General features: G+C 45.9%; 1 protein-coding gene across 1 annotated transcript in view; it reads right to left on the bottom strand.

The window, feature by feature from the left end:
* Nucleotides 1-15,033: 15,033 nt before the first annotated feature.
* The window catches only part of LOC111540319, a 50,090-nt gene continuing 42,332 nt past the window's right edge, over nt 15,034-22,791 (bottom strand). The window contains exon 3 of the mRNA XM_023208613.2: nt 15,034-16,710. Within this exon, the coding sequence (XP_023064381.1) occupies nt 16,436-16,710 (275 nt within the window). The 3' untranslated portion in view covers nt 15,034-16,435. The remainder of the gene's footprint in view (nt 16,711-22,791) is intronic.

Raw genomic sequence — 22,791 nt, 5'->3', positions numbered from 1 at the left:
TTGCATAGCCTGCAGGCATTAAATGCTATGGTGTGGAAGTATATTTATGGACATAGAAAGATGTTCCCACTGATTTAGCCCCTCTTCAAACATGCAGTCTCAATAAAAATGGGTGATTGCTATGCAAATACAACTTCAAGACAAATCCCCTGGCCTCCTCTTGCACTAGTTTCCAAAATATTTTTAAGTGAAGAAGCAAGATACGGAACAACATGTATAATATGATCCCATTTTAATTAAAAAGAAAAAATACCTGCATGTGAACCTCATGAATATACAACCCTAGAAAAGGTACAGGATATCCACTGAAATGTTAAATGTATTTATCTCTGGGTAGAGAGGTCAGGGGACTGGCATAATTTTCATCTTACTCTTTTGGATTGTCTACAGCTTTTCTCTTTTTACCTACAATGAGCAGGTATTTCTCATATACCAGGAAAAGAGAGTAGGGGGAAGCCTTCCCCAGTCCTTGCAACCACGCAGCAGGCTAGTCTGCTGCTTCCTGTTGCTTCATTTGTCCAGGCATCCTGCTTGATGAACTAAGTATTTCTATCATCACGGAAGGGGACTGGGTATACGAGGATGATTCAACATGGTTCCTGTCTTCAAGGAGCCCACAATCTAACAAGAAGGCTGATCTAGAGATAAATAGTTACAGCATGGTGAGGAAGTATATTTATGGATATGGAAAGATGTTCACACTGATTTAGCCCCTCTTCAAAGATGCAGATGGTAAACCAGTGATAGAAATATCTACGTGGCTTTATGTGTTCACAAAGGGGTCTGATTTTATCCTGTAGGTGGTAAAAAGTGACTTGCTTTGGGCTGCTAGTCCTATTCTCCATGAATCATTCTTATCTTGTCTAACACATGGTGGGGAAAGAGGCCAAATGATAGGATGGAAAGAGCACCGGGCTCGGAGTCAGCTCTGTTCTGGCCTTCTAACTAACCCTGGAATACTTTGGGTTTTTTTGAGTAAAACCTCATCATTTGGTGTCCAAGACCCTTCTTTGTCTGGCTCCAACCTACATTTCCAGTCTCATCTGTTGCCATTGCCTTCATTAACTCCGTGCTCCTGCTTCACACCTGAATTATCACTGTTCCCTAGACCTGCCAGGCCCAGTGCTTTGCACATGTTGGTTTCTTCACCTCAGCAGTATTGACATTTGGGGCCAGATAATTCCTGATTTTGGGGTACCATGCTGTGCATTGTAGGATGTCCGCATTCAATAGCATCCCTCAGTCATGATAATCAAAAAAATCCCCAGACACTGCAATCCAGCAATTAGCAAGCAATGCACTCCACTGTGCAAGATGGGTCCAGGTTGGTGGCCCTGGACATTCCTATACTACAGTCCTACTGGTTATGCTGTTCCAGGACCCTGTGGAAAGGAGACAGTTTCTCTTCTGACATCTGAGGTTTAGCACAGCTCACAAATGGCAGTGCTGATATCCCTCAAGAAGCCACATGAGGCATCTGTGATTGCAAATCCAAACTTTCAAGACTTTTGGAGGCTTCCCATGGGCACTGGTCTCCTGCACTCCATTTGGACTACCCCAGGCAGGGCCATGAAAGCTGGGGCACTGCTGGCTGGGTATGAGCCCCCATCTCTCAGGGCTCCTCTGAAAATGCTCCCTCCCTATGGGAAAAAGCAGCAGGGAGAGGACTTTGTGAAAGAAGAAATGGTGTTGGTGTTCCATAAGCATTCCCTTTGCTCTCTTTGGATTATCACAAGGTTTTAACAGTTGACTTCTGTGACCCGACAATCCTTCGTTTGTCCCAGAGACTTGTTCAACCAAAGTGTTTCTGCAAGCTTTTGAGTCATGCTAGGGCCTATTGCTAAAGAAGGACTTAATATCTCTTAAGGGACCTGCATTAACCCTACTGATGGCTCTGACACCTAGTAGAGACCTGCCTGTAGCCAGCGCCCTGCAGCACCATATCTCTGCTAAGATATATTTTCATGGCACTTGCATATCATTTCATTTGATTCTCACAGCCACCCTGAGAAGGAGGCATCGGCGCATTTACCAGTGGGAAACTGTGGTTCAGTGAGGTTTCATGACTTGCGGAAGACAGACCTGAAGCTCAGGTGTTTTGACGCTCAGGCTAGTGTTCCCTCCATGGCATCTCAGCAAACTCCACCTGAAGCACACATTCCCTTCCAAGTGCTCCAGCTCCTCCCTGTTCAGAGAGCATGAAAGAAGCCTAAGAGAGAGCAGGGCTGCCCCTGAAAGCAGCCACAGGAGGAAAGCCACCTGCCAACCAGCCTGGACCAGCTTCTAGAGGTCAGGGCTCCCGGCAGAACTGACAGAAACTCAGGCATCCCCTGAAGAGAAGACCCCACAATCCCCAGGCCAGGCTTGACTTCCCTCTGGGGGAGCTTCCCCAGGCTCCCACTCTGCTGCCTCAGGAGTGTGGTCCCCGATCCGGGTTGTTGTCCGTCAGCCTCAGTCATTCTATCTCCCCCAAGCCATAGGAGTCAGGGGTCTCAAGGCAGCCTCTTTCTAGAGTTCTTCAGGCAAAAAGAGCAGAGACATTGCCACTGTGATGTGTGGAAGAGCCCATGCTTGGATTGAAAATATAAGAATTCAAACCCCAGCCCCACAGCCCAGCTCAATTCCCTCATCTATAAAATGCACAGAACAGCACTTCCACCTCCAAGATCTGTGTTAGGCTAAAAAATAAAAATTGAAACAGCACATACACAAGATAATTCCCAGTATGTGGTACACCAATGGCATCCTTTTCTTAGGGAGTATTTCTTGAGCACCTACTATGCACCAGGAATGCTAATAGGCCCTAAGGACCCAGCAGCGAGTGAGCCAGGCAGACCCCGAACTGGGCTTTTCAGACTCATTTAGAAAGATGAACTGGGGGAGCTGGAAAGGAGGGTCACAAATAAGGCCAAGCCTGTTGTCACAGGGATGCAAGGATAGTAACACTGTCCTGGGACTTATATTTGTCTCACAGGGAGTCAAGATGGGCACCCCCTCCAAGGAGTTACCAGTCTGCATCACCTCCGCAAAGTTTGCTTTATTGCAAGTGTCCATCCTGGCAGGAAAAATATGCAGCTTGGTGTTTAACTCAGTGGGACACGGGAGAATTTCTTTTTGCTGTCGGGAACCAGCTTCCAATGCATCTACCTGAATTTCTTAAATCGATCAGCTCCTTAAGTGAGCACATCTGGCACACAGCTCCTCATGCTTGCCTCCATGGCTTGCATACTCTTTTACAGATAAACCGGGAGGTGAAAGGCAATGACGTCTAAGAAGGCGGAACTGTTCTGGGACCTGGGGAGTTCGGTATTTGTTGGATATTTGCCCCAACTGCTCGGGAAGACTAAAGCCTAGCAGACAACTGGTTACCAGTTGCATACTGGGGAAGTCTGTTATTATTTTATTAAGACAGACTGCATCTAGGAGTTCTCAGGTACAGCAGGGGTTCATCCTGGAGTGCTGTTGGGTGGAGCAGCTTATAGACAATGTCCAAGGCTTGTTACAGAGCAGACAGGAGCAGGAGTAGCAACTTTAAAAATAGAAGCTGAGGGAATATGAAGCTGGGCTCAGCAGGAGCCAGGCTGTCAGCTTGGTTTCCATTTAGGATGCAGATCCAATTGGTTCAGAAGATGGGTCAGCATCTCTGTCTCCAAGACAGCCCTGCCCTGGAGAAACCAACCCAGCCCATGGGTTTGGTTGTTCAAAGGAGAGTATTTTTTCAGCTGGACCTGAGAGAACTTGATGGAAGCCCCTTTCCTCCTCTGCCCAGGGGAAGATCCAGTCATGTAAATGCAGCGTTGGGGTGCAGAGCATGCAGCCCAAACCCACTCTCAGCCCCACCGTTTGCATACTGCACACTCACACTGCTCCAGGCCTGGGTGAAGGCTTGCACGCTGTCCTGGGGCCAGGTAGCCCAGAGCGCTGAGAACCAAAGCAAAATTCCACTGAAGTCAAACCAGATCTCACCCATAGCTCTTTGTTTGTTTATCTGAGAACAAAGTCAAAGGCCAAGGAGGCCCCACTCTCCTGCCACAGGGGAAGCAGTGTGCAAGCTCTAAGGAACCTGCTAGAGGGGACAGAGATGGCCTCCAGAGTGGACTCGGAGTTCTTTCCCCCTTCTTCTGCAATGAGGGATTTCTTCCTAGGGCCTATCTTCCTACAGGGTTAGATTTAGGTTTTAAAGCCCTTTTCCTTAACCCTCTTCTCTATTTCCTATCCCAATTCATTTATTTAAAAAAAAAAACCTTTACTATCTACTTCTTTATGTTGACATGAAGATTAAAAGCAAGTTTCTACATGCAAGTATCCAACAGAGTGGCAGCCACGAAGAGGCATTTCTCCTCCCTCTGTTTCTTCAGCCCTTGATGTTCACTCACTTTACCCCAGGGACCCCATCACTTCTTTCTCCAGCTGGAGACACTAACCCTGTCCCTGGCCTTGTTCCTATTTGATAAGATATTCAACAGTAAAAAAGAGCAGAGAGTGGACAAGTGCACAATCTCCTCACCTCCCTGGCGTGTGTTCTGCTGCTTGCACTTTTTAAAGTCTCGGAAGTATTCAAATAATTTGGAATCACATTCTGTTTTTACTTTTTATCTATGCATCACTCAGTATCTGCCAGATTCAGTATTTGGGGCTAGGAAAGTAGAGATAAATAAGATATGTGGGCCCCAGCCTCCAAGGAGCTCACAGGAAAACACACACACACACACACACACACACACACACACACACACACACACAGCTTGATGTTCTTCGTATGGCAGAAGCTAGTGTGCTCCCTGTAAGGAGAACTGTCAATTATGTTCATTATTCCCACATCTCTGTGATCTAGGATCTAGACCCAGCTGTAATACTCTTTGGCTTTGAATTAGTCAGGATTCTCCAGAGAAACAGAACCAACAGGAAGCGATACATAGAGAAAGCCAGATTTATTTTAAGGGACTGGCTCACGCAATGATGGAGACTGGTTAAGTCCAAACTCTGCAGGGTGGGCTGTCAGACCTGAGGCCCAGGAAGGAGTCCACGTGGCAATTCAAGTCAAGAGGTCCTCTGCTGGAGAGTTCCATCTTGCTCGGCGAGGCCAGCCTTCCGTTCCACTCTGGCCCTGAACTGATGGGACAAAGTCCGCCCACACTGTATTGACCTCACTTGGTCCCCTGATTCAAGAGTGTTAGCCTCATCCTGAAACACCCTCACAGAAATGTCTAGAATGTTTGGCCAAATATCTCGGCACCATGTCCCAGCCAAGCTGACACAAAAACTCAATCATCACAGACCTACAAAGCCAATGAATTCAAGTGCAGTGATTTTGAAGATTCCCTCATTCCTAGTATTTTAGGAGCTAATGGCTGTGGTCAACAACACACAGTCTTTTCATTTGGAAACTCTTTGGAGAACTGTGATATCTTTAGTGGCTTTCACAAGATCACTAATGTCACTAAATGTTTCCATAGCTTGCTCACCCCTACCTTAGTCCAGATGACAGGATCCCAGGACCTCAGTCCTGATGTCCGTAAGAATCACTGGGGAACTTGTTGGCCAAGCAGGTTTCTGGCCAAACTATGAAGATCCAGATGCAGTAGCTGTGGTGCCAGCATTAGGAGCAAAGGCTCAAAACCAAGGAAGCAGAGGGAGAAACCCCTCAGGGCAGGAGGAAGCAGAAGGCACCAGGATGGCACCCCCAGAGGCTGCAGTGACTTCCCTGGTGGGCTGTGGCCTCTCTAGAGCTTTCAAGGCTGAGGCAGTGAGGCGGGGGACATGAGTACCAGGAGAGGGATGCTTTTTGACAAACGTGAGTTAGCAACTTGTCGCTCGCCTTTGCTCTTTCCTGCCCACCTTGATTCTGCTCACCTGCCCTTTCCACCCTGTGAGCCACATTGACTGACTCTGGAGGTGAAACACATACGCCACACACATGTCATTTCAGGTCATCAGAATAGCAGAGTTGTCAAAAGCTGTTAGAAGACAAGCGGCTGAAACATTCTCCTCCCAAACGTCCTCCTCAAATTATAAGCCATCCCCGCATCACATGGTGCCGCCGAGCGGATCACCCTAAGGTCAGGAGTTCAAGACCTGTCAACATGGCAAAACTCCTTCTCTACTAAAAATACAAAACTTAGCCTGGCGTGGTGGCAAGCACCTATAATCCCAGCTACTCGGGAGGCTAAGGCAGGAAAATTACTTGAACCTGGGAGGTGGAGGTGGCAGTGAGACGGGATTGCACCACTCCACTCTAGCCTGGGTGACAGAGCGAGACTCTGTCTCAAAAGAAAATAAATAAATAAGTAAATGCTTGTGCCTCTTTCTGCCCCTTCCATCTTCCATGAGTGCTGATTTTCAGTTCCCTTCCCTGCTTTGGGGCTCCGTATGAAGCCAAGGAAAGGGCTTCAGGAAGAAGTCAAAGTGAGTCTTCTTCAAATGCCATCTTTGAGGATGAGGTCTGAGGGTCACAGACTGAAGTTGAGGGAGTGTCTCTGTGCCGAGTGTCTGAGTGGAAATATCAGGTCACTCAAAACCTGTGCATAACAGGCCGCCTCCATAATTACTTGCAACAAGAGGCACGATGTGCTTCGCCTTCCGTTTTACAATCATCAAAGCATTTTTAAAAAGATTCTGTTAATTGCCATTTGCAGACAATTATTATCTATTCAGAATCCCCTGGTGCAAATGAATCACACCATACATCCTATCTGAGCTCTCTCAACCCACTCACTGACCCCCAGTGCTGCTGCGACTGTAGTGACAGAAACAGTGACTAACTGGCAGAGACAGGGCAGAAGTCTTGGGGGCCAACCAGAAGCCTTTTGCGGGTGTCTGTAGGTCAGGGTGAAAATCAATTTATGATCTCACTGAGGCATATTTAAGGCAAGACAAGAGAAAGGATGTGAACGGGTAGATTCTGCTTGCAACTGAAGAAGCAAGGGGAGGTGGGCCCTTGACAAGCACAAAGCAGGGAGGCTCCCCCAACTCCCCCCTGCAGCTCAGGCTTCCCACTGGACTGCTCAGTGCCTGTTCCAAGTTAAACTGCAGTCTAGCTGGACTCAGAAGGCTTGGAATTGGGGAGGAAAAGAGGCTTCACACACCTACCCAGAGCCCAACCAGGATATTTTAATGGGATCCCCACATCCTCCCATACAGGGATCTGGGAAAAACAATTGTAATCAACAGCTAATATCCACAAAGCTCTAGCTACGTGCCCAACACTCTGCCGAGCCAACCCCGCTGGGTATAGAGTATTACCTTTATCTTATCAATGAGGAAATCAAGGCGCAGAGAGGTTGAGTAGGTTGCTCAAGATCCTACACCTCATCAGGGCCAATATTCAGACGCATATCCACATCATCTGATTCCAGAACCCCAGCTGGAAACCACTGCACCCTCCGCCTTGCCCCTGGAAGCCGTAAGATGTGAGCTCACCAAGGACAAATGTCCGCTTGCTTGTCCTTCACAGGGCCTAGCATTGTGCAGGATATTCCAGGACTCATTTAATTAAAAGTTGCTAAATGAAGGAAGGAAGGCTTGAAAGAGAGGATTGAGAAATCTGTCCATGCATTCAGTGGTAAATGAAAATATGCAAAATGCATGAATATCGTATGCAAATCAATGCCTATCATTCTCATTAACTGTTAGAGAGAAGATAGGGGTGCATGGTTTTCATGGGGGGTGGGCTCCTCTTCTTGATGGCAATATGTATCCAATAATGTCTCATGTTGCTTTGAACAGATACTGGAGGATTTGTGAGACTCTGGCCTCTCTTTGTCACCAAAATTCTATCCATTCTTCAAGATTTGCTTCCACAGAGCCTACCCTGACTACCGGCCCTTATCAAATATATTAAGCCTCTACCATGTTGCAGGCTCCTCGCTAGGGAGGACACGTAAGCAGGCAATGGCAATGTATTACGCTGTGTGTCATATTAGAGATGTGTCGGAAGCATAGGAGCAAGGAAAAGCAGTGACTGGCAGAGATGGGACCTGTGGGGAGAGGGGAAGCCCCACAGAGGAAGAGATACCTGACTTAGAGCTCAAAGGCCCCGAAGAGTCTGACAGGTAAACAAGATGTGAAAAGGAGACCCCAAGGGACAGCCTATGCAGAAGCATGGAAATGTGCTGCGGAAATGTGTATTTGGGAAACTACAAGTCGTGATCATGTAAAAAGATGTTGAGACACAAAGCAGATCATGTTACTTCTCTGCTTACAACACTTCACTGGCTCCCACGCATATGGGAAGCAACATCGCCTTCTTGCCATGGCTCTTGTGCTCCATGGAGCTCTATGTCTGCTCTCCACCACCTGCCCAGACATCCTGCCACACCACCTACCTCCAGGACCATCAAGCTCAGCCACAGTGACCTTCCTTCTGTTCCTGAAGGCACCTGGTTCATTCTCACCTTAGGGCCTTTGCACTTGCTGTTGCAGCTGCTTGGAACTCTCTTTCTCATTTTGAGGGATGGGCTCTCCTATGCAGGTCTTAGCTCAAAGGTCACATCCTCCAAGAGTTCATCCTGACTACCCCATCCAAAGTGGTCCTCCAACCCACCTCCAGTCCCTGTCTAGCTCATGCCCCTGTTTTTCTTTCTCCCTTGCGCTTCTGACTGTTGGAATCTGTCTTGTGTATGTCTAGTCTTTATATTGTCAGTCTCTTCTACACACACTAAACCAAGTATCTCACAAACCAAGTTCATGAGATCCTTGGCCTGCCTGACTGACTCATAGGCATTTCCAGACCTGGGACATGCAGTGCCTGCATAAAATGAGCACTCAGTATTTGTGGGATAAGTGGATGGATGAATGGATGGATGGATGGATGGATGGACAGATGGACAGATTGGATGGATGGATGGATGGACAGATGGACAGATTGGATGGATGGATGGATGGATGGATGGATGGATGGATGGATGGATGGACAGATGGATGAAATAATGAATGACAGTTGCCAGAAATGGCTGATAAGAGGAATCATAAAATTTTGAGGATGGAGAGACATTTCCAAGGCAGAACACAGGGCTTTGGATGTCATGAAGATTATTTGGACTTCACCCTATAGTAGCTGATGGGGACATTAGAGAAATTATCATTCCTACCAGACAATTTAGCATTTGATTATCTCTCGCCCTACACTGGCTTCTGATGATTTCTTATGCCGGAACCTTATCTCACCAATCAAATTGTCAGCCACATAGCATTAACAAATTCTAGAAGCGAATTATATGTAGTGTTTCAATGTCCATTATTTTACTGGATTCTTATGGCAAGTTTCCTCTTTCAGCCTTCTCTAGCACAAGGTTGAACATATGGTAGATTCTCAATAGATATCTGCTGACTGATTGAATGTCTGAGGGGGTTCCTTAAAAGAGTAAAAGAAAGGAAACTAACATGTATCAGCACGACAATGACCTGAACCCTGGACAAGGTGCTTCACATATTCAGTCCCTACAATGGCCTATACAGTGTATGTCATTATACACAGCCAACTAGCAACAGGGCCAGGGTTCAAAACTAAGGCTCAGGGCTCTTTCCGCTATTCCCTGCTGCCCTGGAATCGGTTGTCATCTACATTCCCGGTTTTAGGAGTCCCTGGGAGTGTCTGTCCCAGAAGCTGACTCGGTAGTCACAACTGAGGCAAGAGTTCGGGGTGGGGGTCTCCCTCAGGTTTCTATAGCTTGATCACCACTGATGTGAGTTCTGGCTCTTGTCCCAAGCATGCTACCAGCTCCCTCCTGTCAGATTTTGTAGAAAATGCCCTCCGCTTTTCCAAGAGCTCCTCTGACCCTTGGGTCGGATGTCAGGGAGGGAAAGCACTGGGTGGGAGGCTGATTCCCAGGCTTGCTCTCTTCTTATGTCTTAGTGTAAACTACTGGTCCTTTTGTCTCCCAGCCTTTGCACTGATATGCTTTCACATTCAGCAGGAGCTCTGGGGGTCTCTGGGCCAGGCATATCTCTTTGTCACATTAAATCAGCCCTGTACCTCTCATGATGAATGCCCCCTTACCCACGAAGAGCCACCAAGTACCCCCTCCTCAATGCGGAGTCTCTAATCCGTGTGCCTAGAGCAGGCTCTGGTGGTCAAGCAAGACTAGCTCTTTGTAAGAGACCCCAGCTCTCTGTGCCTCACTTTGCCCATATGCAAGACAGAGCAATCTCTTTCTCTTACCTCCACAAGGGAGCCCTAGGAACTAATTACTGTAAGCAAATCACTTTAACTATCACAATTATCAACAGCACTTTATAAGCCCCAGTCAGAAAGATGATCATTAAGTTTTGCAACACCCGCCTCCTCCAGGCCAAGGCAGAAAAGTCAATTCTGTAAGTGTCTATTGAGATTATCGAAACCCCAGCAAAGAACTTCTGTGTGTACACACCCCATCTGGGGAAACGGTAATGGAATGATACCACTGGCACCATCACGAGGCACAATCACCTCTTCTGGATGGTTTCCCAAAAACCAGAAGATACCATCGCCTGCCCTGGAAACCTGTTTGCTGAGTTAGCAACACATGGTTTTGTGCTCATTTACCTTTTTAACAGAATAAAAGAGAAAGAAAAGGGACAACGCCATATCTAAGGAGGAGAAAAGAGAGAAAAGGCAGAAGAGCAGAAAATTCCAGCTCTGCCCCTCTCTCCCCAAGTTTTTTCTTCTCCATGTAGGAGTGAGTGTTCTAATTCTGCAACGCTGTCATTACCGTAATGGGTTTGGCAGGACCGCATTACAGCCCCAAGGCTGTCAGGAATGGATGACATGCTGTCTGTTATGGGCTCCTACTGTTCTCAGCCAACCGAGGGCCAGGAAGACAAGGAGAAGAGAGGGGCGGAGGAGGCAGATAGAGACTCCAGTTAGTGTGGGCATCCGAAGAGATGACTGTTTTAGCTCACTCACAGCATTAGAGATGAAACGATACTAGATGCCATCCTAGGAGGGCTGGCAAAAGCAGTGAGTTAAGGGAATTTGGAAGTGAACAGCAAAGCAAGGAGGTGCATTTGCTCAGCTAAGATCATTCTCCCAGGGTGGCCAAGCTCAGGTAGCCGATGATGGATTCTGTAGCATGAAGTTACAGTGGAAATTGTAGAGCACTTGGTGATGGGGCTGGAGGGGAAGGGAGGTGCTTCCTTGCCCAGGTAGCAAATCGGGGCTGGGGGTGGGGGAAGGATTTAACTAGAAAAAGAAATGGTGAGCTTGAACCTAGTTAGAGTGCCTGGCTGCCATCGCTTCCTCACCTTTCAGCCAGGCCGCGGGAGCCGGGAGCAGTGAACGCGCCTGAGGAGTGAGTTGTGTTTAACTCTCCTGGCTGAGGTCAGCTTTGTTGCCCGGTTGCCTCTTCGAAAACTGCCTGACTCCCTTTGCCTGGCCTTCGACCTCATTAAAGGGAGACAGTGAAGAAAATTATAGTATTGCTGTCTTCCTGGAGCCCGAAGGAAAGGGGCTTTCTTAAATAAAAACAACTGTAGTAGTAAATAATGGTGACCCGGCAATTATCAGAGCATTGTTTATTCCACAGCTAAATGCAGGAGCCACAGACCCGTTGAGATAAAGCATTATGAACACCTATAATAAGAAAGATTAAAAGCCGTACGCTCTGGGAGGGCTGGTTGAGCAGGCATGGCAGTGGGCTGCTGGTTTTGTTTTAGATGCCTCCCCACACACACACCTCGAGCCTCAGGAGGACCGGCCAGGTCGGGGCATTCGCAGAGGACTCTTCATTACTGTCTCATTAACCTCTGCAGTGCCTGTGGCTGGCAGAGATACTGGCAAGTGAGTGGGTGAAGAACACAGAGACTTAGCTCTGTGGCGTTTGGGTGAGGGTTTGATTCTCATGTGTAGATAAACTCGAAAATAATTTTGACAAGATTCTTCTTATTTCCACCTAAGAAAGTTGCTCATTGTCACAGTCTCCATTTTACAGATGAGGAAACTGATATTTAGTCAATGAAAAGAACTGGCAGAGCCATGGGGTGTAGTTGGGCCAGGGTATTCGGTGACCTTCAAGGGGCTTCTCAGTTACCATTCTGCAGCCACAGATGACTTGCAGATTTCAGAAACTCTTTGTTACTCTCTGATCTCCAGTATATGGTCTCCTGTCCGTCTCTAGGAATGTCATGATTGCCTGCTTTGTATTCTCTAAGCTGATACCTTTTACTTTTTCACCTGTTTACTATTTGTACCCTCAGAAGTCTCCAAAATATAGCAAATAATCCTTGCACTTGAAAAACCGAGCTGAGATATTGACATAAATGACACATAGGTGGTTCATTGAAGAGGATCCAGGCCGAGAGTAGAGGACTCCCGCCAAAGGCCTAGTCCAAAGGAGAGCTGCCCCTCTGAGTTCTGAAGTTGGACTGTGAAAATAGCCATGTTTAGAGGGTCCCAGAGGCTGACAGCACAGGCCCTAAGAAGCTGGGCAGTATGTTCCACTCGTGTGTGCAATCACATAAAACCAGCATTCAGAGCCTACACTGAGAGTTTGCACATGCCCACATGTGCATGTGCTAACCAAAGATTAACTAAACTGCAACTCACACAATGAGCAGGGAATTGTTTTGGGGATTGAAATCCAATTGTTATTAGTGCAGTAATCGCTGCCAGGAACCTCATGAGGCAGCGGCAGGTGCAGCAAAGAAGGAGGTTGAGCATCAGAGGCCCATGTGATGAAAGATCCTCACTGCTTCTGGAAACAGTGTTTCTCTGCAAAGTGGATCTTGAACCACACAGCCCCGAATCCACACTGCCACCTATCTGTAGAACAGAAATGTGTAGCTTCCATTTGATGCAGGAGTCAGCACTATGCTGTCATTTTTTTTCCATTTGTATCTAGCTGAGAAAGAGGTGGTGAGAGGCAGGGCACTTGACGGAACGGACATTTGCCAAGATGGTAGGTGCTGCCATGGGCCCGTTGACCAGAGCGACCTGCTGTCTGATGCCTTTCCAGGAAAAACTGAGTTATGTTTCATTTTGCCCCAGGGTATGTGGGTGAGTGGGTTAGACAGGGGAAAAGTTAGCATTTCATTCATTCTGATCTGAATCTCTTTTAAAACTCAAATGGCATGCATAATCTTCCCCTTAATTAGAGCTTCTGAAATATCACTGGGCATCTGTATAACCCACCTTTCCTTGCCCTCTACAAAGAAAGAATGATGGGAGAACTTTGCTATGGATGGGGAGGGGAATGCCGAGTTGTAGGGGGAAAAAGATACAGGAAAAAGAGAGGAAAAATTAAGGGGGCAGAAGGTAAGAGAGTGGGAATGGCAGCTGAAAACTAAGTAGGATCCTTAATCAGACAGACTGCTGTTTTCAAAATAGGAAAGGAGAGGGGATGCCAGGGAAGCTAGAATTTACTCAGTACCTACTGTGTGTCAGGTGCTTTGTGGACAAACTTTCCCTACGTTTGAAGGGGATGTTTCTATTGTCCCTGTTTCACAAGTGAGAAAACAAAGGCTCAAAAGTGTGGGAACTCATTGGAGGTCACGCAGCAAGTATGTGGAGGACAGATTTCAAACCTGCGCTGGCCCCGCCAGCCATTGCCCACTTCCCACCTACCCTCGCCGCGCCTTGGTCCCTCAGCCTGGGCATATTTCTTGGGTCACTTGTTCCCACAGATTCTGTGTGTTCAGGTGTCATGTGGCCCCAGAGAGACTAGACTTCTCAAAAGAAGGACCCCACCATCTGTCCCCTTTGTAACACCTTCCACCTACTGCAGCCTCATGCCCTCTCCCTCTCCTCTCCCCCTGCACCAGAGCACTGTTGGGTGCTGAGCAGATGGAGGAGGTGAGGGGCATTGCCCTGCTCAGCCTTTGGCATAGATGTGGACTCTTGTTTTATGTATCGAAGGTGGCACCTCAGCCTTGAGGCTGGTCATGGAATTGTCACATCACAGAATGCTAACACTGGGAGATGTTCCAGAAATCTTCTCATCTAGTCCCCTCATTTTGCTCAGGGAGAAGAGGAGTGGTTCAAGACACACAGCTTGTTGACAACAGAGCCAGAATCAGCTCTCAAACCCAGTCCTGCACTCTTCTCTCAGTGCCAGACTAGGATAGAAATATGTTCGGAAGTTGGGGCAATAATCCTGGGGATAGCCCCTCTCCACCTACCTAGTTGTGCTCTCAAAGTTGAATCCCGAGAGCCCTGAAGATGGGTGGCCTCTGAGAGTGCAGCCCCACAGCTGTCAGCCACAACCAAAGAGAAAAACAGAGGAGAAATTTGGGGCCAAGTGTGAGTTGCAGACACTATTGCAAAAGATGGTCCCAAATTCAATAGAGTTTTGCTCAAGATCCTACTTGGCATTAAGCCACAGATAGCCTGCCAGGCAGGTTGATGAAAGAGACTGTGACATGAGTCTACACTCTCAGGTATTTCACTGAAGATCTCCAGAGCAAAGGTCTCCATTGAGGGCCATGTGACAAAGGCTCAACTCAACAACGCCGAAACCAGAAAAGAACTTATTGCTCTGTCACTAGCATTCAGGAGGTACACACAAGAGCCTGATTTCCATCTCTGAATCCACGAGGGTTGCTCCAGCTCCCACTGTTGTGACCAGATTCTGGTCAATGGGGAGGAGAGAAACAGATGGGAAAGGCTTCATCTGGAAGTTTTACACAGCCCTTCTGCTCACACCCCATTGTCCAAGACTTGATCACATAGCAGCAAGGGGGGCTGGGGAATGAAGTGCCTTTTCTGAGCAGTCTTATTTTCTACTAATATTTAACAGTAGCTAAAGAAGAGTAGAAGAATGCATTTTAAAGAACAGCTAGGAATTTTTGTCTCAGTGGGCACTAGTTCTAATAAATGTTGCAATAAATGTTCTAATAAATCTGCTTTGGGTACATAACCTGACCTGGTTTCATGGTCAACTGGTCTTGCCTCAGAATAGCACTCACCAGGGCATCTACAAAAGGAAAGATGAGTAAGCCACGGTGAACAACCAGGAGACCAGACTTTATTTATGTATTTATTTATTTGAGACAGTCTCACTCTGTCACCCAGACAGAGTGCAATGTTGTGACCTCGGCTCACTGCAACCTCCGCCTCCAGGGTTCAGTGATTCTCATGCCTCAACCTCCCGAGTAGCGGAGATTACATTTGCACACCACCATTCCCGGCGAACTTTTGTATTTTTAGTAGAGACAGGGTTTCACCGTGTTAGCCAGGCTAGTCTTCAACTCCTGACCTCAGATGATCTGCCCCCATTGGCTTCCCAAAGTGTTGGGATTACAGGCGTGAGCCACCTGTCCCAGCCCAAACTATATTTAGTTAAAGGAAATTCACAACTAGGTATCAGAAAATGAGATTGAAAGTGGGGAGCAGCTTCCTAGGCAGGCTTCTCCCCAAGAGAGTTCATAGGAATGAAGATAAAACCAAGACAAACTAGTGTAGCTCATAACTCTTCTCTAGCCCCCAGGGGCTGAGTGGGGCCCACCGGTCTACTTCATAAGATCTGGTGACATACAGAAACTACACCGTAATCACATTTCTACAAGATTCCTTGGAAGAAAGAGTAACTATGTCTCAAAGTAATAATGGTGTAACCATATAATCTGCCCTATGAGTTAGGCATGCATTTAGCTTCTAAATCCTCTTCCTGTTTATTAATCTTGACACTTCCCAGCATTTACATTGCACTGTCAACAGTTAACCGTGCCTTGAAGGAGAAAGGAGCAGGGCTGGGACTGGGGTTGTCTTGCTCCTCCTCAGTGATGAGGCAGGAGGAATGGACTCTGGACACTGTCCTTTGCTGGGGACAAGCAGGCAAGTTGCCATGCATCACGGGCCCCAGAGAGTAGGAAGCTTCTGAGAAGCCAGTTGAGCATAGTCCCCTCTGGTGAGCCCCCAGGGAGGCTTGTGAATACCTTTGCCCGGGCAGAGTGCAGGGGCCTGACAATCTGACCACCATTCCTTTCCCACTGGGTCTTGCAGGGTCCCGAGTCGCTGCCAACACCACATCTTTCCAGTGTTTCCATTCTTCTCAGAATTATCAAGACAAGTATTCCAAGTCCTAGTAGATTCTTCAGAAGAAGCGGGTAGGAGGAAGTGGGCCACCCCCACACCCATTCCATATATCCTCCATGGTCCAGCAGCAAAGAGTGTATAGAGCAACTGGGCTTCATCTTCCCTCTTTCAGTTATGTTTAACGGTATCTGTCCTGCAGGGTGTCAGTGGATAACAGAATAGAGTCTTCCCTAACCACTCCAGACCAGAGTGACTGCCCTGCATGAATGGTAATTCCTAAAATGTGCATTGCAACTTTCCAGCCTATAAAGTGCTTTTCCATATCCGCTGTTTCACAGAATCCTTAAAACAATCCTATCAATAGGTATTATTATTCCCATTCTATCGATAAGCAAACTGAGACTCAGAGAAAGAAGTGGTTTGCCCAAGGTCACATAGCTGGTAAGTGATGGAACGAAGACTGGAATCATCATGGTCTGACTTCAAGGTCTAGACTGCTTCCAGTATATCACAATAGCCTCTCAACTCCTGCAGATCCTGACTAGAGCTCTCCCACTTACCCATGTCCTGCTCTGTGAGAGTGCTTCTGAAGAGTCCCAGGTGTGTATTTAATTCCTCCAACTCTTGTGCAAGCTCAATAAGAACAGGGATTGACTTTCCTTCGGTGCTTCTCTGGATCTCTCCAGCAACAAGCTCAAGATTGACCATGAAGGTGCTTCTCAGAAATGAATACAGTATTTGTTGATGTTCCCTAGAAATGCAAACTGAAAGACCAAGCTAGGTGAAACATTCCAAAGTGAGACAGCAGTGAGACAGAGATAGAAGACTCCTCTGTCTATGAGTTCTCATCTCTACTCCCACTGCTAGAGCTCTGTTTGAAACATATTTGATGATCTAGGTATCTCAGTAGGGCAGCAATGAACAATAAATAGGAATCATGAGTTTGCAGCCTCTCGAAATTCCTGCATGGAAACCTATGGGTGACCCCCAGACAGAGAGAAGGGAGGAAAAGAAAAATCTCAAGATTGCCAAAACTATGTCTGGCACATGCTAAACACCCAATAAATATTTGTGATTGAATGAATGAGAGATAAGAGGACAGGGCCAGTGGGGATAAGAAGAAAACTGTGCTAGATCAAAACCAGTTGCCTGGGTAACCTCAGAGGTCTTTCTGCCTGTGCAGGGAGTCCTGGGGTTGAGCTGGGGATGGCAAGGGATGTCTGTGTTCATATAGGAAGCCTAGGTTCTCAGGCTTGTTAAACTGGTTTTATTTCCTGCTACTTCTTCATCTTGGCCCTTCTTCTCTGACGTGTCTCTTATTCTAGATGTATTTTCCTACCCCAAAAAGAATTCAATCTGTGATTCTTCACTTTGAGAGACTATATTTATAACTGTAGGAAAGTAAATTTCATTATTGTCTGAATAGAAAGGGGTCCAATATGTTAGAGATACTTATGTCCAGTGCTTATAAGCAGGCTTCTTTATGTCATGGAAATACCTTCTCTAACAATATGATTGTAGCTACAGCTAATGAGCTTGTCCCTCTAGAAACTTCTCCTTAGAAGCAGGCCATCTTCCTGGCCAGCACCATGCTACGTGTTGCCTAATGATCTCCACAGATTTTTCTTTTATCACTAACATCCATTAGTAAAAACTATGAGCATCCCTCTAGAATATATGCATTTCTCTGTAAATTATATACACGTGCTCTGGTTCTAATATATGACATGCATTAAAAAACATACCCATGGCCGGGTGCGGTGGCTCACGCCTGCAATCCCAGCACTTTGGGAACCTGAGGCAGGCAGATCACAAGGTCAGGAGTTTGAGACCAGCCTGGCCAATATGGTGAAATTCCATCTCTACTAAAACTGCAAAAATTAGCCAGGCATGGTGGTGGGTGCCTGTAATCCCAGGTACTTGGGAGGCTGAGGCAGGAGAATCGTTTAAACCTAAGAAGTGGAGGTTGCAGTGAGCCAAGATCGCGCCATGCACCGCTGCACTCCAGCCTGGGTGACAGAGCAAGGCTTTATCTCAAACAACAACAACAACAATACCCACAAAGTAGACATTATAGCATTAAGAAATAAAATAGTTTCTTCCTGTATGCGGAAGGGTCAAATGACTCCCTGGGGTGTACATGACCCACTTTGGAGGCCATTGACTTACACAAGACAGCAACCAATGCACCCAAAGGAAATATAATCAAAGAAAGCATTTTAAATTGCTTTTCTTGGGTAGCTCCTGTTTCCCAAATCAGTGCTCTAACATCTAATTCCAAGAGGTCTCATTCCATTTTGTAAGGGTTAAAAAAATAACGGCATGCCACACTTCATATCGGTCAAAGCTTTTTCTGCTACAGAAGCAGTTTTGAGGGAGAAATTGTCATCTAGCACCACAGTCATGCAAATGCGATAGTTATTTTTGACGCTGGTAAATAATAGTTCTGTATGCACCGACACTGTTTTCTTACCTTATCATGCAAGGCCTCAAGTCATAATTTAGATGTTCGTAAGTGATTAGCATTTTGGGGCGATGGCAAGCAATTTGTGCAGTGTTTCCCATCTATCTTCCACCTGGGAAAGGTGATTAGCACTTGGGTGGGGAGAGGGGAGGGAGTGTCTCACAAATTGCTTCTTTGATCAAGGCAGATCAAGACGTCTGATGAGATGATTGGCTGACATAGGTATAAAGCCATACCCTGGGCTGTCCCGTGTTCAGGTTGGAATTAATGAGGGCTGCCTTTATCAGAAATTCATTTGACTTCTCTTCAAATGGTTTGCAAATAACTACCCCTCAAAATAGTATTACTACAAATTATTTGATGCAGAACAAAAATAGAATGAAAATACACTGGTAATACAACAAACACAATACTGTTATAAAAATTTCTAAAAAGCTGCAAGATAGCATTTCCAGCCCACTCTAAAAATAGCTAATTCAGAAAGATTCTTTTACGCTAATGCTCTTAATTGCCTGGGCAGCTTTATCGAAAAGTCAGTTAGTGGCTGGCTAGTACTTTGAGAGTCTTAATAGCCAAATCAGAGAGCTCAACTAAGTAACGTCACAGCAGGAACCCTGGTGTGCTCCTATATGGCGACACTGGACGTCTTTCTAGCTAATTAGGGAATCAGTCATTATGCAAATGAGCACCTCCCTATTGGCCACAACTTCTGCTTTTCCCCACCACCCTTGCAAATGATACCCATTGAATGGTTGGTTGTCATCCCATTCAGAATAAGAGAATGATAAAATTTTAGAGACAGCCCCCTTTGGAAATCACATTGTCGAGTATCTTGATTTACAGATGGGGAAACTGAGTCCTCAGAGGTCGACATCCTTGACTAGATTTCCTTCATTAGCTAATGGTAAATATGAGCTAATTTCCAGGATTTTAAAAGAACAGTAGACTTTTTTTTTCTTGCCTTTAATTTTTATTTCAATCTGTAAATCTTGGCATTCTGCACATAGACACTCATGAGCCCTATTATAACTACAGGGAAATGAAGGTTGATACAATGAAAAATGTCACCAGATCAAGGACTCAAAAGACCTATACTTTGAGGGGACCCTAAAGCCGCTGGGCCCTCTGCCTATCCTGTAGGTCTCAAGCCCTTTCCCATAGGAAATTGTCTGTGTCTCCGAACACCATCAGGAAAGGAAACAGATGTGACTTTCCTGGGCCCTTGAAATACCTTTTCTACATTGCTTACGAAATGCCCAAGGATTTTCTTTTTCTCCCAGAGGTCTGAGCTGAGGCCAGTGGTTTCAGTCATAGCAAATTTGTGTTATGAAACCTCTGCACTTCCAAATTGTTGGGATTGGCTTTTTCTTTTCTTCTCTTTTCTTTTCTTTTTTTTTTTAATTTTCCTTTTTCAATTCCCTTTGTAATCATCTCAAAGCCAAGTGCTCATTTCCACCAGAACTTTAAACATTGTGCCTTTATGTAGCACAGCTTTTAATTTTCCTCCCTAACAGAAGTGATTGTTTATGTTGTAAATGCCACATTAGTCTCCATGAAATGGAGATGGAATTGATTTTCATTTCAGAGATTTCACAGCTTGCCCCAGAACTTTATGCTTGATTGCCAATGCTCAGAAATGCATGGGCTTCTGAGAGGTTCAGAAATGATGTGTGTAACATGGCATATAAAAATGTGAGAATTGGAGCTGCATTTGTTGGAAGACAGACCCCTGAGTCTCAGTGGATATGTCTGGCCAGGCACTCAAAGAAACCAATGTCTTGAGTGCAGGTGGTGCCTTCAAGAAATGGACTTCAGTCCCAAGTCAGCTTACCCACAATACCATCAATTTTCCCCACTAGTGAATTTGGCAGGGACACAGGGATATACTCCAAATGGAATTCAGAGTATACACTGCTCAAAGCAAAGGAAGGAGAAAGCTGTGCTGGCACATTGGGAGTGGAGGTGGAATGGAGGGCAGATGTCAGCTTGACCCAGACGAAAGGCTTTACTTCTCTCCTGTCTCCCTGCTGACTTCAGAGCTGCATGCCTCCTCCTTGGGGAACCTGTTGCATGTAACTACTGAAGCCAAGATGAGCAGATGGCTCCACTCTCTTCCAGGGATGTGAGGTAACACCACTGGCATTCCAGGGGCCTACACCAACAATACTTCTGTCCTGGTCCTGGTCAACTGTTGGCCCGATCATCCAGAAGACACGCCTTCTAAGGGACCCGCCATACTGGCATGGGCCTTGTACTCAAGCCCTCCTGGAAGCCCCTTTCTCTGCAAGAATTCCTCCAACACTGGAGGTTTTAGAATACAGCTGACATTTAATACAACACAATGAAGACATTCATTATTATTCTATTTACCATTTGTTAAATTTGACAGACCATTTTGAAGGGTGGGAAGAACAACATCTCAGCACATACAATTCTCACGGCAGTGTTGGGGGTGGAGTCATCTACTGGGAGACATCATGAGAATCTTATTTTGAATGATTATCATCATTGTTAATTTGAACATTTCTGCTTAATTATGTCTGGCTTCATCGAGTTATAAATATGTATATATTAATGTTAACAATATGAGTTCTATTGGCCAAATACATAATCGGTGATTAAAACAGAAATCTCCCAATACGTCTAAAGCTGCCATTCTAAATGGATCATAAAGTATAAAAGAGCTCCCATTCCATTGCTGGTCCATTAATGATACCTTCTCTTCTATCAAGATAACACCTAGATGTGATTGAAATTCCTGAGTGAGTTTCCAAAATTAGGTGCTGGGTGCTCGGCTCAGTCTTTCTCTCTCTCCTCTCCCTCTCCCTCTCTCGCTGCCTGAATGGCAGATGGCGAGCAAGCATTCAGGGTAGTGGTGAGGGGGTGGAAAAAGTGCAAAGAAGGGGCATGGAAAGAGTTGCTTGAAGCTGGCAGGAAGACACGTTCTGACAAGGAGAGCTGGAATTAGATTGCTGCCAGGGGAGGGCTCTCTGGCAACAAGAATTGGGGGTGGGGGTGTACAGGCACTCAGGGAAGTTGAGAGTGTCAGCATGCAGACCTTTCCTGTTGCAGGCCTTTCTCTTCTTCTCCATTTTCTCCTTTTTGTTTTTTTTCTGTTTTTTTTTTTTTTTTTTTCTTTCTTTCTGGTGTGTGTCTTTTTTAAGAGAGTAGGGGAAGAGGTAGCTTTATCAAGTCCAGTTCTCATTTTACATCAGAGAGTAGTATTGATTTTCTACCCATGACTGCTGAAAATTAGAATTTCTTCATGAAGCTGGTTTCTTTTCCTGCCATGTTCCCTATCTTTTTAAATATGATTACCTGCACTTCAGGTCTTCATGGCTAAAATCATAATGAACTTCTCCACCCAGCCCGGTGCAAGGGATCAAGAGGGAACTGCCTGCAGGGCTATGTTTGTGGCTAAAGGAGGGCAGGCAAGGGCCTCAGATGGGAATAAATTTTTTCCCCTCTGGTTACTTAATGCCCTATCTTTGGGCCACAGACTTATTGACTTACTGCTAATTTTCTTGTCAGGACAATTCTTCCAATCAAGATTTAAAACAAACTAGGAGGTTACTAAAGTGCTGGAGATTAAAGCCTAATGCTTTTTTTATTTGATTAAGGTACTCTTATCTGGGTTCTTTGGGCCCAATTTAAACTCATACAAACCTTTCTTAAAGGGCCAGCCCTGTTTGTTTCAAGCAAACACCTTTTCTTCACATCTGCCTCTCCTGCTGTGTATTTGCTCACCAGGAAGAAGAAATAAATTATTCCCACTGCATCAACTTTCAGGCAGCTGCTCAGTACAATTTTCATCAATGTTTGGCCATGGAAAAAAGACCAGTCATTTCCTAAGTGGTGATTTGGGGTGACCTATATTTTAGGAAACTGTTGGATTCACCATCAGCTTCTATCCTTCCAACCTGTAAACCCAAAGCCTTAATCGAGACCTGCACTTAGAGGGGAGATTATTAAGAAGGAGAAGAGAGAAGACAACTCAGAAAGAAGACAACACAGCCACCTGACACCACTGAGTGCACACGAACTCCCTGGTGACTTTAAAAGTGCTCTCTTTAATTTATCTCGTATCTCTATTCTTGGCTTCGCAGACGATCCCCTTCACCAGTATCTGGCAAAGACATGCAGTTTGTAGGCCTTAAACCATGTAGACTCTGCCCATTTTGTTCTGATACTTTCTGTGCATGTTAATTAGCATTATCAAAAGAAAGCCCTTCAACCAGGCACCCAGCCTAGTTACATGGTCTGAATTGAAGAGCAGAGACAGACATACAGAGAGTGTAAAGTTAGAGAGGTACGTTCCGAGGAATGCTGTTTTCAGCAGTGAACATCTTTATTTTCCATCAAGTTTTCCTTTAATCTCACT

Source organism: Piliocolobus tephrosceles, chromosome 13 (genome assembly GCF_002776525.5).
Source record: "Piliocolobus tephrosceles isolate RC106 chromosome 13, ASM277652v3, whole genome shotgun sequence".
In the NCBI taxonomy this organism is placed as follows: domain Eukaryota; kingdom Metazoa; phylum Chordata; class Mammalia; order Primates; family Cercopithecidae; genus Piliocolobus; species Piliocolobus tephrosceles.
The sequence above is the reverse complement of the archived record's forward strand: the minus strand, read 5'-3'. Positions and strand labels throughout refer to the sequence as shown.